Here is a 16,903-nt window from a genome sequence, read left to right as displayed (position 1 = left end):
GGAGCAGAAGAGTGCTTTAATCTGGGTGACAATTTATTGATAGCATTTGCTGCCTGCTGGCTTTTATCTTCTGGGACAAGGAAAGCCAGCTGGAGAGCTGAAATTGAAACTCAGAGCCGGGTCCCTGCTTGTGTGAACCAGCGTTCCTGAGTCACTGGGGCTGCTGTCCCGTCCTCCCCGCTCCTCCATCGCAGGGCAGTTATGGCCACACCACACGAACACGGGGATCTGGGGGTAACATCACCGTGTCCCCTTTCCCCGCAGTGCCCCGAGGACCTGCGGCCCATGAAGGATGGCACTGGCTGCTACGATTACTCCAAAGGCATCGACTGCTCCGACGGCTTCAACGGCGGCTGTGAGCAGCTCTGCCTGCAGCAGACCCTCCCCCTGCCCCACGACCCCTCCTCCAGCACCATCTTCATGTTCTGCGGGTGAGTCCCCCCCCCTCCACGCTCCCATGCGGGTGCTCTCAGGAGGTGGATGCCCAGCAGGAGGGCTCCTTGCAGGGCTCACTTCCATTGGGCACCTGCTCTGCCTGAGGGAAAAGCAAACACAAGCGATGGCAGCGGGGTGAGCAGATGCACCCCGCTCTGCTGACGGTACGGTTGGATCTGTGACTCACTGCAAACATACTCAGAAATTGTACATTGCGTGTTGCAGGGGAGGGGGGGGAAGATGGAGGATTCGTTTTCTTTCTTTCTTTCCTTTTTTTTTTTTTTCCCCCCTGCTCTTGTGACTGTCTTAAAATAGAGCTTCATCCCTGATTTTGGCCGCGATCCTATAATCCTACACAACGTAGCATTTGCTCTCAGGAAAATCTCTCCTGCTGCAGGATGCTCTGAAGGCAGCGTGGTGCTTAGCAGCCTTCCCTCTGCATGGCCCCAGCAGCCGCCATCCATCAGCCACAGCATCTCGTCCCACCTGGGGCTGTGCATCCATCCCTGTGCCAACACCTGGCAGCGGCCTCGTCCCTGTCTTCATGGGAGGGATTGGGGTGAAGGAGGGGGAAAAGGGTCTCGTGGAAAGGAGTTTCTCATGGGAGAGTGGGACAGAAGCACAGAGGGGAATGGGAAAGTGATGGTGACCTGTGGGTGCAGCACAGCTCCCTGAGGAGGAGCTGGCCCTGTCAAAAAGCTGCTGTTTGGCTGTTCTTCCCCCCACCCCCCTCCCCCCTTTATTTTTCTCTTTTATTGTTATTGTTTGGTATCACGCAGCAGCTGAGTCACCAGCAGAAAGCACGTTGCCTCTGTCGTGCCTGAGAGGGGGCTGGAAAGCCATATGGGCACCACCTCTGCAGGGTCAGGGAGCCTGAGTGCAGGACAGGGCCTCTGTTTGAGCCCACAGCGGGCACCAGGGCAGAGCTGGCACTTCAGACATCTGTCCCCAAGGGCAGAGATCTTTTCCCTTGGTTTTGCACAATCCCTGCTCAAGGCAGGTATCTGTAGTTGAATCACATTGCCCCTCAGTTTCCTTCACTGCGGGAGGTGAGTGCCTGCCTTACCCACACAGTGCTTGACAGCAGGAACAAGGAACAAGGGAGCAGCCACGCTAGAGCTGCGTCCTTGCAGGAGGGCACTGATGTGAGGAAAAAGGGGAAGCAGCTCCAGGTTTGGCTTTGCTCTTGGCTGGGGAGCATGGGAGCACTGTAGCAGCATCAGAGGGCACTGGGGGCTGTGGGAAGGAGTGATGTGCTCAGCTCTGCTCGGCAGCATGGAGTGATTCCCAGGGGCTGAGGTTGAGATCCAGGTCAGGGATCCTGGCTTGGGGTCTGGTTGAGGTCAGGGCCTCTCTGATGCAGCTCATGGTCTTGCAGGTGTGTGGAGGAGTACAAGCTGGCCCCTGATGGCAAGTCCTGCCTCATGCTGTCCGACATCTGCGAGGGCCCCAAGTGCCTGAAGTCGGATGCCAAGTTCAACGACACACTCTTTGGGGAGATGCTGCACGGCTACAACAACAGGAGCCAACACGTCAACCAGGGCCAGGTGTTCCAGATGACTTTCAGGTACGGCCCCACTCTGCTTCTCATCCAGGGGAACACCAAGGTGGGCAGATGGGACCAAGGTCTGGTGGTGCAGGGGCAGCAGCTCTGACTGATTGGCCAGCAGATATTTGGGGAAGAGAGCACGAGGGCAGCAGGCTTGCATGGTTTTCCTGTTTGTTCATTCTTCCTGCATAGGATTTCCCTGTGCTGGTGGATGTCCCTTTGGCCAAGTGCTTTGATGGACTTTTCTCTGCCTTGTTGTCCCATGAGTGTTGATATATTCCATCTTCACCACATCCTGCAATGAGTTCTGCCATGTAATCACACGTGCCATGAAAAAGCATTGCCTTATGGGAGTGAATTCTGGGAGAAGCTGTGGCAGTGGCTTAACAAGAAACAGCACTGACAAAGTGAAGTGAGATGAGTGTCACTTATCACGGGGTGTCCTCAGGCAGTATCTCTCACTGCCCCTGGGGGACTTCAAGAATGGTGGAGATGTGGCACTGAGGGACACGGTCAGTGCCATGGTGGGGTGGGTTGGGGTTGGGCTTGGGCATCTCAGAGGTCTTTTTGAACCTTTATGGTTCTGTGATCCTGGGTGTCGGGAGAGCAGAGAAGGGCTTCCATGTGTTTTTTTTTCACCTCTACTGAATGTAGCCACATTTTGAGTGGGTGCAAACCTAAGTGGACCTATCATAGCACTTGTGCTGAGCAGTGTCAGGAGAGGACTCAGCTGGGAGCGCTGAGCCCATATTCTGCCCAGACCTCACTCTTGTGCAGCATCTGCAGCACACCAAGGTTTTTGTCCATATTCGGGCACTGAGACCTCGATGTGCCTGTGATTTCAGCTGAGTTGTGGGTGCTTACTGCCTCTGGCCTTGCTGCTTTGCTGGGTACTTCTTTCCCTGCTGAGAGTGAAAGCCTTCCTAGCTATGAATTCACACTGAACTCTGCCCTTTTGCTCCGGGGATGGCAGATGAATTACGGGCTCCACCAGCAGCGAGGCGTGCAGAAAGCGGCAGCCAGCAGAGTGCTGGGAGCCAACAGAGCTGCAGCCTTTGCTGGAAGTGAGAATTGACAGCACGCGAAGGCAATTTTCCCTGCAGGCTCCTCTCTGCTTTCTCTCCCTCTCTCGTGCTGCAGGTCTGTGGGTCCTTCAGAGCAGAGATCTGTAGAGCTGAAATGTTTCATGAGCTCCAAGGTCGAGCGGGTGTGAGGGGTCCGTAAGCTTCCCAAATCGGGGAGCTGCCCAGCTCAGATGGGGCACCCCAACCCCAGCCCTGTGGCTCTAACATACAGGTTTCCTGGTCAGAAAGGGCTCTTGGAGACTCATCCTTGTTTCTGAGGCCACAAGTTTTGCTTCCAAAGGGCTTCCAGCACTCTGGGGGCAATGAGCAGGGCTCACCTCCCTGCATGTCTGCATCCCTCCACAGCCCGGCGTGCCGGAGGGCTCTGAGCTAGGAGCACCATTACATCATCCCCTAACAAGGGAAGAGAAGGAGGTTAATGGAGAAGAAATTATTAACTAAAAGATGTAATTTGCCTCTGATTTTCATAGATATTCAAGAACCTCTCTGAGCATTAAGACACCAGCTGTTAGAGAAGCCCTTAATTTGGTGCATTTGAAACATAGCAGGAAGCTGCCTAATACCAGGGATTAAAAGCCTGTTTCTGCAAAGTAGGAGCAAGAACCTGCTATCAGAACAAGGGGCTGAGTATTTTAGAGGGATTTATAACCGCCGGGATCCTTTAGCTATGCAGATGTGACAGTTCTCTGAATGGCGTCTGCTTCCCATGTTGCTCCATCTTCAGTGTCTTTAATAAATAGGATATTCTGGATCCGCCCGGCCTGTCAGCGTGGTGCTGGGAGGGAGCCTTTGTGCTGGAGGCAGCGGTGCCTCTCGCAGAGTGTCCTGAGCAATGCCTCTCGATTACAGCAGCACTTCCACCCCATCGGGGCTGGGTGGTCCCTCGGCCACCCAACAGCCTGCAGAGATCATAGAAGCACAGAATGGCTTGGGTTGGATGGGACTGTGCAGATCACTGCGATCCAGATGCCAAGCTGGGGAGCGCCGCTGGCGGTTGTTTTGCCTATAGTGGATTGAGTTGCTCAGCAGACTTGTTGGAGAAGCGAGAGTAGAGGTTTCTGCTTGGAGGAGTTCTCCACATCGCTGCTGCTGTTGCTGTTTTATTGCAGGCACTTCTGGGCACCCTTTTCTATTTTTAGCATTTCCTTCTCTTTGGCCAAGTGCTGTGCAGTGTTCATAACTACACGGGATCAGAGCTGATCTATTCCAGTCACACCTCTGGGTTTAGCCGGGAGCTCAGCACTGGCTCCAACTCACTAAAGATGAGATTAGAGCGATTTTCCCCCCTTTGCCTCCCAACAGGGCAGAGCCTGAACTCCACACGGTGCCCAAATCACCTGGGGACGATTTTCCAAATGGATTGTTTGTTACTTCCTTATCTGCTTGGTGCCATCTCTTTGCCACAGGGGAATAGAGATTTTTGTTTAAGAGATGTTTGCAGTTTCAGACTGTTGCTTTTATGCCATTAATATGTAGAAAACCCAAATTACTACCCGCAGAGCAAGCTTTGCTTGCTAGCTTATTGCTGCATGACAAACGGGATGCTGGAGCCCACGCGCCTTGCCCTGCTCCCTGCCTGTTGCAGCTTCTGGCTCTTGCCCCAGAGCATCACCCTGCAAAGCAGGGAGCAGCTCCTGTCCACCTGTCGTGCCATGGGGGTCCCCCAGTGAGCCCTCCTAAGCTTTGATGCATTGAAGTTCCTACATGATGGGGCAGAGAAGTGACTGAAATGGCTCCAGGGAGGAGAAGGGTACACATTTAGTGGCTGCAGTGGGGAGAGGATTGGTGGCGATGCTCCCTTGCTGCAAAACAAAATCCTAAACACTGAGTTCTTTCACATTTTCATAGCCAGGGAGGGTGGCTGTAGGGGATGCAGGGCTGCTGGGCCAAGCTGTGCCATGCCAAGCAGCTTCCTGCAGCTCCATTCCCTCTGCAAACCCAACCGTGTAGCCTACAGGAATCCTGCATGGAAAACAGAGCTGCACTTCCTCACTGCTCTGGAGAAGGGAAAGAGAACCACAATGTGCCCCAGGGTGGCAGGGACACGAAGGGCTGGCTGGGGGCTGCAGAGAGATGGGTGCCCATGTGTGTGTGTGCTGCTGCAGAGCCTCACTGCTGCTGCCAGGCAGCACGCCGGGTCACTGAACCGATGCAGAGAATTGTCGTAATATTAATGGGAGTTTGGCAAGTTAATTTTAAATCCGTCGCTCCTTCCTCTCTCCACTTCTCAGCCTTTAGTAAACCAGCAGGGTGTGCTGGCAGCCACAACACAAGCTGCGTTTGGAGACATCCCCAAGCCAGGGCTCACCCAGTGCCCACCCATGGGTGCTGTGGGACCAGGCAGGCACACACAGCACCATGGCCATGCGGGGACTGTGCTGGCACGGCCCTTTGGGAGCACCTGGCAGCCCCAGCGAGGCCATCGTGCTGCCCTGCAGCACCACAGACATTAAGTGTATAACTAGTTAAATTAACGCTATTGATTTCTTTTCCTCCTCTTCGAAACCTCGGAGTGCAGCAGTTATAATTGTGCTGTTTATTATTCCCGTGCTGGCACGCTGTGTGCCAGGCAGTGCCTGAGAGCTGTGTTTACCCATTACCCTTCAGGCCGGGATAACGGATAGATCTCTTTTCCAGTGGCTGCCTCCCATTTCATTCCTCTTTTTATTATTTGTTGCCGCAGTTCCATTACCTGTTCACACTCTGAAGCCTGAGACATGCTGGTTGGAAGCAACGATGCCTCTCCAAGGCAGGTTAATGCCTCAGGCCTCGCTCCTATGGAGCTGAACCACGCCGTGCCAACTGGAGCGGGCAGCGGGGCTGTAGGGCTTCGGCAGCTTTGCGAGGCTGAGGTGGGATGCAGTGCTCTGTTCTGTGCCCCACTGCCTGCTCCCAGGGTGCAGTGATCAGGGTTGGAACAGGGAGCGGTGGGCTCAGTTTCCCTGGGACTATTGCAGAACCACGGAGCTGTGGCACTGAGGGATGTGTGGGGTGGTGGGATGGGCTGGGGTTGGATTTGGGGATGTGAGAGATCTTTTCCATCCTTACTGTCTCTGTGATTCTGTGCCTGGGAACCACTGCAGGAGCATCCCTGCCTATCACTGTGTGCTGCTACGCGCGGTGGCATTGCTACCCCCACTGGGCTCTTTTATTTTCCACCCCTCACCCTACTGGCCAAATCCCAGCTGCTTTCCTGTGCCTATCAATCCCTTTTCAGAGCTTGTAATGGTTGCACATAGACAAATATTACGTATTTTGAGTGCGTCTGCACTCAAAAGGATAAGCACTGAGATTTAGTCAAGTTCAAGATATAAATGACTAATGCAATTAGCACAGCACCCCATCAGTTAGCTTACTATTGCATCCTGTGTGCATCAGCCCCACTCCATTTCCAAGTTTGCATCCCACAGAGCAGAAGAACAGATTGTGCTGCTCGGAGCTGGTGTTTCCAGCAGTCTGCAGCCACATGCTTTCACATGGGGTTGTTAGCATTTTTTTTATTATTGTGGCAAAACAAAAGCCAGCCCCGTGCAAATGATAGCCTATGGACAACGCAGGGGGCTGGGCAGGAGGGAGCAAATTGTTTTTAAACAATACTGATTGAGATGTCAGCAATAGGTGTGGCTTGTGTACTGCTGCTTTTCAGACTCATTCTGTGCCTGGTGGGAATGGGGCTTGAGCAGTGGGGTGGATCAACTTTGGGGAGCGTGGGCACGGCTGACGCAGCTCCTGCTGTCGCGTTGCCTCTCTGGGCATGTCCCTGAGCTGCTCTGCTGCGTCCCACCAGTAGCAGCTTAACCCAGCACAGTGCCTGTCTGCTGTTTGGCCATTGCTGGTGGAGCTGCAGCTCATGCCTGGCTGCCATCAGAGATGCCAATCCCGAGGGGTGCCAGGGAGCTGCTGCCATCCCGCTCCCCTCGGCCCTGCAGCACGTCTGAGTCTGTGCAGATGTTTGTATTATCTGCAGCCGATGAAAATATTCATTATCTTGTTAGCTGCTGTGGCGAAGGAAGTTTGGATTTGCATTTTCACAGCTAATCACGCAGCGCAGAGCAGAGCCCGTCACCCACCAGCAGCACTAATTGGGCAGGAGCCCTCCTGCTGCCCCTGCCCACGGGGAGCACGGCCAGCGCAGCTCCAGGAGAGGGGCTGGAAGTAGGCTGTGTGCTGGGAGGGTTCTCAGTGCGGAGCTGTGGATGAGGAAAGGGTCAGAATGGGAGAGAAGGGGCACAAACCCATACGGGAGGGAATCGACCCCAGGGCACCCTACTGGTGCTGGCACTGCCATCCTGAGCTGCTGCAGCACCCGGAGCTCCCCTCACACAGGTTGGTGGGGAGCAGCCCTGGAGATGGCCTCGCTGACCTGTTGACTTTCCCATTGCTGACTTTTATGACGCTAATTATGGTTGGTGTTATTGCATACTTAATCTGCTTTCTTAAGAGACGGGGTGGAGATTGGTTTTACAATAATAACAGCTCAGATTCATAGAGTGCAGTGCGTCCCAGGGGGTCCTTGCTGGCTTTATAGCCTTACAGCAGTGCAGAGAGGAATCGCTCTTCTTCCCTGCTCTGACACAGGACACAGCTGCTCCTGGGTGTGGGGCAGCTGCACAGCTTTGAGCTGTGATAGCTGAGGCTCCCAGCACACTGTGTGCAGCTCCTTGGCAGCCATGAATGAGGCACATCCAAGAGCAGGCTCCTGCTTGCACCATGGACATTGCTGCAGCTGCACCTCTACTCTTCATCAGTGCCAGCACAACACTGGAGCTTTCCCACCCAGGGGCTACATCAGCCCACTGTGGCTCCTGGCTGCAGGCAATGCACGCAGCAGCATGGGGACATTTGAGTTGAGCCAAGTTGAGTCATGCCTGCTTTCTGCCAGCAGCATAGTGGACCCGGCTCCTCATCCCCAGCCTCCAGCGATGCTTATGTGTGTGAATGAAGCCTCTTGTGGGCTGCTGAGCTCTATAACCATTTCCTGGAGGCAGGAGCTCGGGGTATTTGTGCCATCTCGTTGCCCCAGTGTGGATTGGAGAAGCTGTGGAAGCACCTGTTGCATGCAGAGCAGCACAAAGCACAGCTCTGTGCATGCACCCCAGTGCTGCAGCATTACCAGAGGGCAGCAGCAAGCAGCTGGCAGGTGTGACAGCACTGCCATTTGTCATTAGGTGTGATGGCACACAGAGGAGCTGGGAGAAGGGAAGAGGTGCTCCCAGAGCCTGGTGCAGGGCTGTGCTGTGTCCTTGTGCATTGCTCTGGGAAGATGAGGCACAAAACCTGACCCAAGAAGCACGTTGTTTCATGGCTTCACTAATTAACTTTGCATACAGCGATGCAACTTTGCAGACACAGTGGCAAATTTCAGCTCATTAACCATATGGCCTCAGCTGCCTGGTGGAGCCAGGGAGAAACTGTTTTGGGCCACATCCTGCACTCAGGGCTGCCCCACAGGGATGGGGCTCCTGTGGGCACCAGGACTGGCCCCACACATGGATCTGTGCTGGCACACAGCAGCCGTTGCATGGAGGGAACACGGGCGACTGAACAGCACTGAAATGCCTTTGTCAGAGTGCCAACATATGCAGTGCATGGTGATATTACAGCCCTGCCGCTGCCTGTGGCTGTTTTTCCTCTGCTTCTAATGACTAATAGAGAGAAGACGAAACAATTTCTATTAGTTTCTCCCACGCTGCAGTGGGTTTCTTATTTTCCAAACCTCATTAGGGTTTGTAATACTGCGGTGGTAGTCAAGAGCAGTCCGAGTCACCCTAGGGCAAAAGAAGAGCTGAAGAGATAGGATGTGCAGCCCGGGCTCAGCGCTGCTCCTGGCTCACATCCAGGGGCCCTTCTGATTCCTTTCCAAACACTTACGCCTTATCTCCATCTTAAAGGTTAATGATGAAGCTTAGGAGAAAAAAATGCTTAAGATCAATTGTTATAGAAATGGATGTGTGCACTGGGCAGAGAGCTGGGGCTGCATTCACATTGGAAAGGCTGGAAGGCAGCGTGTGTGGTTCCTGGCAGGCTGCAGCAGTGTGGGGCTGTGCCTTTCGGGGTTCTGACCCCAGTCCTGCAGGCACTGCATGTGCATTGGGCACCTGCCTCGCTCCGGCTCCTTGGGAAGTCCCAGCGTGCAGTCCTGGCTCCTGTGAAGTCAGTGGGAGTTCTGTTATTTGTTGCCTCGTTACAAATAAGCCTAATGAAAGCAGCAGGCTTGGAGCTGCTTGAGCAACACTCAGGAGATGATTGCAAACAGCGCCCAAACCAAACGGCGGGAGGGGAGCTGCGAGGCGTGCAAACCCCAGCTGATGGCACTGCCTCCCCATGCTGCTGCAGGATGGCTGTCTGTCCGTCTGTCTGACTGCACGACACCTTTCCACCCAACTCAGTGAGCCACAACTGGCTGAGCTGTGGAGCCGGCAAGGTCAGCCCTGCAACTGTGAGCCACGGCCGATCCCATGGAGCAGCAGATCCATGGAGCAGAGCATCCTCCCATCAGCCCTCTGCCAATGGGCTTTTTCTTCATCAGCCACAGCAGCTTTGGACATCCCCAGGACCTTCCCATCACGTGAGGGTAGCGATGAGTTTGGCACCAATGGGACCTCCAGGCCCTGCCACCGGGCTGCCGTGCAGCAGGACAGGCACTCTGCTGCTTTTCTCCAGGCCGGGGATGTGTCCACTTTTCCTCACTGCCTTCTCACTCAAACACTTTTTTAATTTTATTTTATTTTTCCCCACTTGAAACCTCTTGCAGGAAATCACCTTCGAGCAAAGGTTAAGCACTGGGAATTTCAAACCCGATGGGAATCATCCGTATATTAGTTGTGAAAAATAGAGCTTTTGCATGGCAATGTTCTTCCAGCCCCGGTTCCATCATTAAGGCATAAATCCAGCTTTGTAGACCTTCGCTCTGCCTGCTCTGTAGGCACAACGTGTTGCTGTGGGAACCACAACTTTCCGAATTCGTTTTCACTCCGCGCCGTTTCAGCACGTCCCCAACAAGAGCTCCAGTGGGAGAAAGATCCACAGCATTCTGCGAGGGCTCACCCCCAGGAGATGCGTTGTAGTGAATAAATAAATAGCTGTGTAATGGGGAGCAAGGGGGAGAGTGGGTGGAGGAGGGAATAATAGGAGGTGACCGACAGGCGGTGCTGGGTGTGAGGATGTGGGTGCTGGTGGTGGGGTCTGGGGGTTGTGATGGGGGATTTGCAGTTTTGGAAGTGGTGGGCAGCAGGGAGCTGTGCCCTGTGCTGCCGCACTTCTCCATGCCTGGCAGTGGGATGGCGGTGGGCGCTGCTGCTGGTTTGTGGTGTCGTCACCCACTGTGGGGTCACTAGGCCTGAGGAGGGGACTGGTGGGTGTTCAGACAGTTTGGGGCCACCTGGAGGAGGATGGGGTTCAGGTGGCTGCAGTGCAGGAGAGATGTGATGCTGCTTGGCATGGGCAGTGTGGAGAATCCATGTCATGGACCAACAGCAGCACTAATGCACCCACAGGGCTTGGCTTACCGTGAAGTGACGTCAGTGTTCTTGTCTTCCTCAGGCCCCACACGTGGACATCATTTGTTGCTTGCTATGTCTAGGTGCCCACGTGCCTGCCACAGTCCTTGCTGGTCCCAGTCTCCCACAGGATGGTTCTGTGGCTCCGAGAGGATGCTGCGAGGCAGAGCGTGGTGCTGAGCACAGCACTGTGCCCGAGGACGAGGAGCACCACGTGTGCCCACCAGCATCCACGAGCGTGCTGCATTCCCAGTGCTTCGTGATTTACCTCCTTGCAGCACCTCAATTTAAATGCTAATTCTCCCCGTGCTGAAAGGCGAAGCAGCTGGTGTGTGGTGTTGGGTGGTTATTGTGCAGGCTGTGCGGCCAGGAAGGATGGCAGTGTGAGGACAGTTGTCTGCACTCCCCCAGCCCCACCAGCCAAGTTTGGGAATTAGAGGAAAGCCCCAGGCCAGGCAAAGCCTCCTTGGTCTCCACTGTGTCCCATCTCGTTAATGGGAGTGGGGGCTCACTGGCATAATGAGCTGCATTTGGACAGCACTGGGCATGGTTTATAAATCATCACTGGTGCCTGAGGTCAGGGAGAAATGTGGGAAGATTTACGGCCTGCTTACCTTCCCCAGAGTGGCTGTGGAAACACGGCACCCTCGTGTCTGTCTCATAGCAACTCCATAGATCATACTTTGTGCAATTACAAGGAGCCCTTTCCTACCATCCCTGGATCAAGCTGGGCTCTGGTGAGCTCACAGCTGCTCCAGAACTCTTCTCTGAAGGGACGTTGGCTCAAAAGCTGTCATCGAGCAGCCTCAGATCCACTGCACCCTTGCTGTGCCATTGCAGGCCAGAACGAAGCAAGATGAGCAAATTCTCATTGCAGGGGAAGGCATCCTTCCCAACTTCCATAGCAGAGCTGTGCAAAAAGCACAGTCCTCTCATCATTGCTGTGCTGAACATAGCCACCCTGGATGATAATGTGATTAACATTAGTAGCTGTGCTGGCTTAGATAAGGGTAATTAAATCTCATGCTTCAGGGCATCAGCTAATCACTCGCAGGGTCATTTTAATTTATAACTTTTTTCCTTTTTTTTTGCCCTTTCCTGAATTTATTTACCCATCCACCATGATGCGCTGTGTGCATCCTCTGTCAGCTCCTCAGCATGTGGCTGCTCTGGGACCTGGGGGCCGTGGCCACATCCAAGACAGGCAGAGAACCCTGGCTGCCCCCAGGGATGCTGCAGATCCGTGGGACCCTGTGGGATGCCCTTGGTCCCTCTGTTGGCTTCCCGCTGGCTGTGTGATAAGTGCTGTAGGGCTGCAGCTCTACATTGCACTGTATCTCAGATTTATGGCGTGATCTTGGGGCTGTTGTTTAAGGTCAGGTTCCCCCCAAAAATCCCCAGTGCATGTGTGCATTTTTAGAAGGGCAGGAGGACACAGATGCAGCAGGGAAGCACGCTGGGCTGCATGCTTGGGGAATTGGGGCAGCGAGGGAGAAACATTTATCTCTGCAGTGACTCAGGATCTGTCAGCTGCCCCAGTGCATCTCCCTTGCAGGAATGCTGTGAGCTGATGCCTTGGGTCAGTGTGCATTCCTGAGCAGTAGTGGTGTGAGGTGCTGGAGACAGGACGAGAGGCAGGAGGATGCTGCAGGGACCTGGGAGCAGCTCAGTGTGCTGCTTCTTCCCCTGATCCCACTGGAATACACAGGGCTTGGTGGGCATCTGCGGGCCCAGAGGGCACGAGCACAGCGCTGCTGCATCCCTCCCAGCTCTCCCCTGTGGTTCTGACAGAGCCCAGAGCATCGTGGTTCTGCTCCATGCTTCCAGCGGGTGCAGAAACTGTTGGTCTGTGCATGGAGGGCGAGGGTAACCGCAGGGTTATTAATAAAGAAGAGAGGAAGAGGAGCTGCAGCCCTCTGCCGGCTGCTGGCCCTCAGCACACTGCCCAGCTTGCTGTGGTCAGAGAGTGCTTTTGGCTGTTCCCCCCTCAGCCCTCCCCAGCACGGTGGGTGAGGTGGCAGCACGGTGGCTCTGCGGTGCCTGCCGTCACCCTGCGTGGTCACAGCGGTGGCACACAGCAGGATGTGTGCAGTGGTGCTGAGCTGCACCCCGGGAGAGAAGCAGCTTTGGGTCAGGGAGGGAGCAGATGCAGAGAAGTGCCGTTGCACTGCTGAAATTTGGGCTTTGAACACTGCTGTGAGCATGTGCACACCCACGGCTGTATGCACAGGACCCACTTGCACTTGGCCCTTGTTTTTCCCCAACCTTTTGACTGCAGAGCAGTTAAAGCAAATGGCATTACAGCAAGCAGCACTGCAGAGCACGGCTTTTTGGTAAATACCTTTTTGCAGAGGCGTCAGCAGTGACCAGCAGCTGTGCATACAGATGGGCCTCGCACTGCTTGCACTGCTCCTGCTCCTCAGCACAGCCTCTGCCCCCACTGGGACAGTGTCCCCCATGTCCCCTCCTCCCTGTGCAACACACAGGGCTGGGCACACCTCTGCTGCCTGTCCCTTGCTGTCACTTGTGGGTCACACGCTGTCACACTGCAGGCTGAGCTGTGTCCCACACGTAGCATGTCTTCTCTCCCAGGTGTAGAAAATGCACTGGGATTGCAGTTCCCCATTTGCATTGCTCAGGGCTTAAAACAGCAAATCACTGCTCTGCCACTGGGGATCCCCTGTGTGATCAATGGGAGATTGTGAGTGCATGTGTGAGCAAAAGGTTTTTCCCTGCAGACAAAAAAAACACTTTTTTTCCCTGGCAGTGACTGCAGTGAAGCTCCTGAGATTCCATCAGGTGCTGGAAGCTTTGAGATGTGGGGTGGGGAGGTGCATCCCCTGCTCTCCTCTTACATCCCTGTGTGCTGTTCTGGCTGCATCCAACCTGGAGCAGTCGGGAGGTTCCAGGAGGTGCTGCACCAGTGCCATACCAGCACCTGTGGAGATGGACATGTCCCTCCAATCAGGATGTCAGAGCATCCCCTGAGTGTGAATGGGTGCAGGAGGGTTGGGTTGGGCTGGTAGGGGCCAAAGCCGGAGCTGATGGGAGGAAATCAGCTCAGGGAGAGGGCAAGCAGTGCCAGCCTGAGGGCTGACCTGGTTCTGCAGGAACCTCCTCGTTTTGTTGTGGCTCTGGGAGGATGCAGAGCCTCCTGGCCTATATTCTGTCTCTAAGATCAATATTGAACATCTCCCCTCCTGCGTTCCCTACGCAAGTGCAGGCTTTGCCAGGAGGGGCTCGTCTCACAGCCCTGTCTGCTCACCATTTCAAATAATTTCTGCGCTATAGTTGTTCTAGAAACAATTCATTAGGGGCCTATTATACAATGTTACACCTGCTAAGGTTAGGAAAGATCCCACAAATGGTGAATTTGCAGCCTGAGCTGCGCTCTTTGGCTTTTTCTGGCATCTGCCTGTACATTGACTTTTTTGTGACCATGCTCCCTGGAGCAGAGCCGTGCCCGTGGCACTGCTGGGTGACCAGCACGAAGCTGCACATGATGAGACGTGAGCAAATGAGGCTGCTTTCCTCTCAACGCTGCCTGCCATCCCTCCCACAGCACACTTTGGGAATCCAGGCCAAAAGCAGCAGGCAGGTCCCCAGGCTGGCGGCGGTTCTGCTGTAAGCAGAGAGCTGCAGCTCTGGGGAGCTCGTTAAGCATCACCTCGCAGCCTGCAGACGGGGCAGAGAGAAAACCCCATCCTTGCTAGGACTGCTCCCAGGAACCCACCTGGAGGTGTCCCTCGGCCGTGCCGCCCGGCCGCAGCCTGCATCCTTGCTTTGCAGTTGTCTTTTTCTCTCCGCAGGGAGAACAACTTCATCAAGGACTTCCCGCAGCTGGCTGATGGGCTGCTGGTCATCCCGCTGCCCGTGGAGGAGCAGTGCCGTGGGGTGCTGTCTGAGCCCCTGCCCGACCTCCAGCTCCTCACTGGTAAGAGCCCGGCCCTGTGGCCAAAGCGCGTTCTCCCAGAGTTGGCCGTGGGGGCTGAACGCCAGCTGTTCCTTTGCAGGAGACATCAAGTACGACGAGGCGATGGGTTACCCCATGGTGCAGCACTGGCGGGTCAGGAGCAACCTGTACCGCGTGAAGCTCAGCTCCATCACCCTCTCTTCAGGTGAGAGATGCTCAGTGCACAGGAGATAGAGAATCATAGGACCGTTCGGGTTGGAAACTCCACCAGCACCACCATGCCCAGCCATCAGCCTACCCTGCTGAGTCCCATCAGCAACACACGTCCCTCTTACATACCTCCAGGGATGAGGACCCCACAGCGGCCCTGGGCGGTGTGGGAACCTCTTCATTTTGGCAGAAGGGAGACAGGGAGGTGGGCACTTGGTTGCACACAGGGCTGGAGGCAGAGCCAGCATGAGCTGCTGAGCCTCGCCGCGGGGGGATTCCTATGAGCACGTGTATACACACATCTGTGACAAAAAGCACATTTGTGGTTTTACAGGGACCCAAACTGTTTGTGAATGCAGGTCCCGTCGTGCAGGGAGTGGCAGATGAGGAAGGGGCAGGCGGGAGGATCCTGCAGCCGTCAAAACATTTCACTTCCACGTTTTTATAACTACACGTTTTGTTTCAGAGATGCTGAAACGTTTTGTTGTAACCTGAAATGTTTTGCTTTTTCATTTCAAAACAGCATTTTTTATTTAAGAAATCAACCTATTTTTAAGTGGGGAAAAAAAAAAAGAAGATTTAGCACAGCCAGGCTGCACAGCCCCAGAACGAAGCAGCCTGCTTGGAGCTGAACAAAGTCTTTGGGGTCAGCTCACAATGAATTGTTCCAGCTTTTTCCTTCCACCACCCTTCTCCTTCAATCAACCAGCCAGGCAGATAACCTCGTTTGGGTGACAGATGCAACATATTTTCTTGCAGTGTTTTCAGTTCCACCATTGAAGCACAGCAGCAATAGGGGCCCTCTCCAGCAGTGCCTCTGTGATCTGTGGGCTCTGCAGAGCAGTCAGGGTGGTGTCACTGCTCTGGGAATGTCCCAGCTGTCTGCATGGCTTTGCAGGAGGTATTGCCTTGGTGCAAAGCTGCCACAGCCCACTCCACTGATCCCTGGGCTGCCCCCAGCTTTTCTAAGCCTAATGAATGGTCATACGGGGTGTTTGTGCTGGGGGTGATCTGCTGTGCCCTCTGTGATAAGTCCATCTTTGCATCAAGACAACATCTGTGGTTATGGTCTGGCAAAGGCCATGCACATCCCTGGGGAGAGCACTGCCCCATGTCCCTGCATCCCTCAGGATGGCCTGGGCTCACAGGAGGGTTTGTGTGTACACACGTGCATCCTTGGAATCTGCTTGAGAAATCACTTGGGGAAAGGACTTGGGGAGAGGACTGCAGGATGGCAGAGCCTCAGCCCTGTTAAGCCACAGGTTGTGCATTGTAGCAGCTGATGCAAACCACAGCAGAGCAAGGGGGAACATGTCTGCACCCTGTGGGGGCTGTGTGCTGCAGTTTCCCTGTTCATCCCATGCTTTGCTCCTGCAGGCTTCGCCAACATCCTGAAGATCCTGAGCAAGGACAGCAGCCGGGAGGAGCTGCTCTCCTTCATCCAGCAGTTTGGCTCCCACTACATCGCTGAGGCTCTGTACGGCTCCGAGTTCAGCTGCACCATCCACTTCCCCAGCAAGAAGGTGCAGCAGCAGCTGTGGCTCCAGTACCAGAAAGGTGAGGAGGGCAGTGCCCTGAGCGCCGCGTGTTTCCATTGCTCCTTGCCATGGTTCACCCCCAGCCCTGCTGCCGTGCCCCGAGCCGGGGGTGCGGGTGGGTTTATGGAGATGTGACATAATTGAGCTGTCTGAGAATAGCTTCGTTTTATTGCTTGTGACAATGACAGTCTTTAAGGAAGTGTATTAAATCAATAGCAGACTCATTGTGCTACACTATAAATAACGAGACACATCATTAAACAGGGCAATAAACTTCAGGACTTTGAAGTAATACAATTAGGTTATGTTTATAAAAACTCCCTTATCGCTGTAGCCTTCCATTTGCCAATCCATCTCCCTCCTCCAGGGAGCTCGGGATATTCCTGATGTTTTTCTCTTGAAAATGTCTGCAGTGCTCCTTAGGGCACGCTGCAGGGCTCAGGAGCTGACAGGTGCTTCCATCACTTCCATCTCTTGCATTGCATCCATCCCATCCTGTGTGCTGCTGTGGTCAGTGCAATCCAGCTCCTGCAGTGCGTTCTGGTTCATTTTCCCTCTGTCTTCCCAGCGCAGCACTCCTGTAAGTGTGTTTGTAACATCCAGTACTCATCTGTTTTGTTTTTAAAGAGTGATAAATGGAGTTTGCCAAAGCAGTGCCCCTGTTTAGCAGGAAG

The 16,903-nt window shown here is 54.4% G+C and overlaps 1 protein-coding gene across 2 annotated transcripts in view; it reads left to right on the top strand.

The window, feature by feature from the left end:
* Positions 1-16,903, top strand: part of ASTN2 (astrotactin 2) — a 257,628-nt gene that overhangs the window by 139,386 nt on the left and 101,339 nt on the right. For both annotated transcript variants that reach the window (XM_052669629.1, XM_052669630.1), the window contains exons 12-16: positions 265-431; positions 1,814-2,002; positions 14,378-14,502; positions 14,582-14,686; positions 16,069-16,248. In XM_052669629.1, the coding sequence (XP_052525589.1) occupies positions 265-431; positions 1,814-2,002; positions 14,378-14,502; positions 14,582-14,686; positions 16,069-16,248 (766 nt within the window). The remainder of the gene's footprint in view (positions 1-264; positions 432-1,813; positions 2,003-14,377; positions 14,503-14,581; positions 14,687-16,068; positions 16,249-16,903) is intronic.

Source organism: Tympanuchus pallidicinctus, unplaced genomic scaffold (genome assembly GCF_026119805.1).
Source record: "Tympanuchus pallidicinctus isolate F22 unplaced genomic scaffold, pur_lepc_1.0 scaffold8, whole genome shotgun sequence".
Taxonomy (NCBI): domain Eukaryota; kingdom Metazoa; phylum Chordata; class Aves; order Galliformes; family Phasianidae; genus Tympanuchus; species Tympanuchus pallidicinctus.
This window is presented reverse-complemented; position numbering and strand designations above follow the sequence as displayed.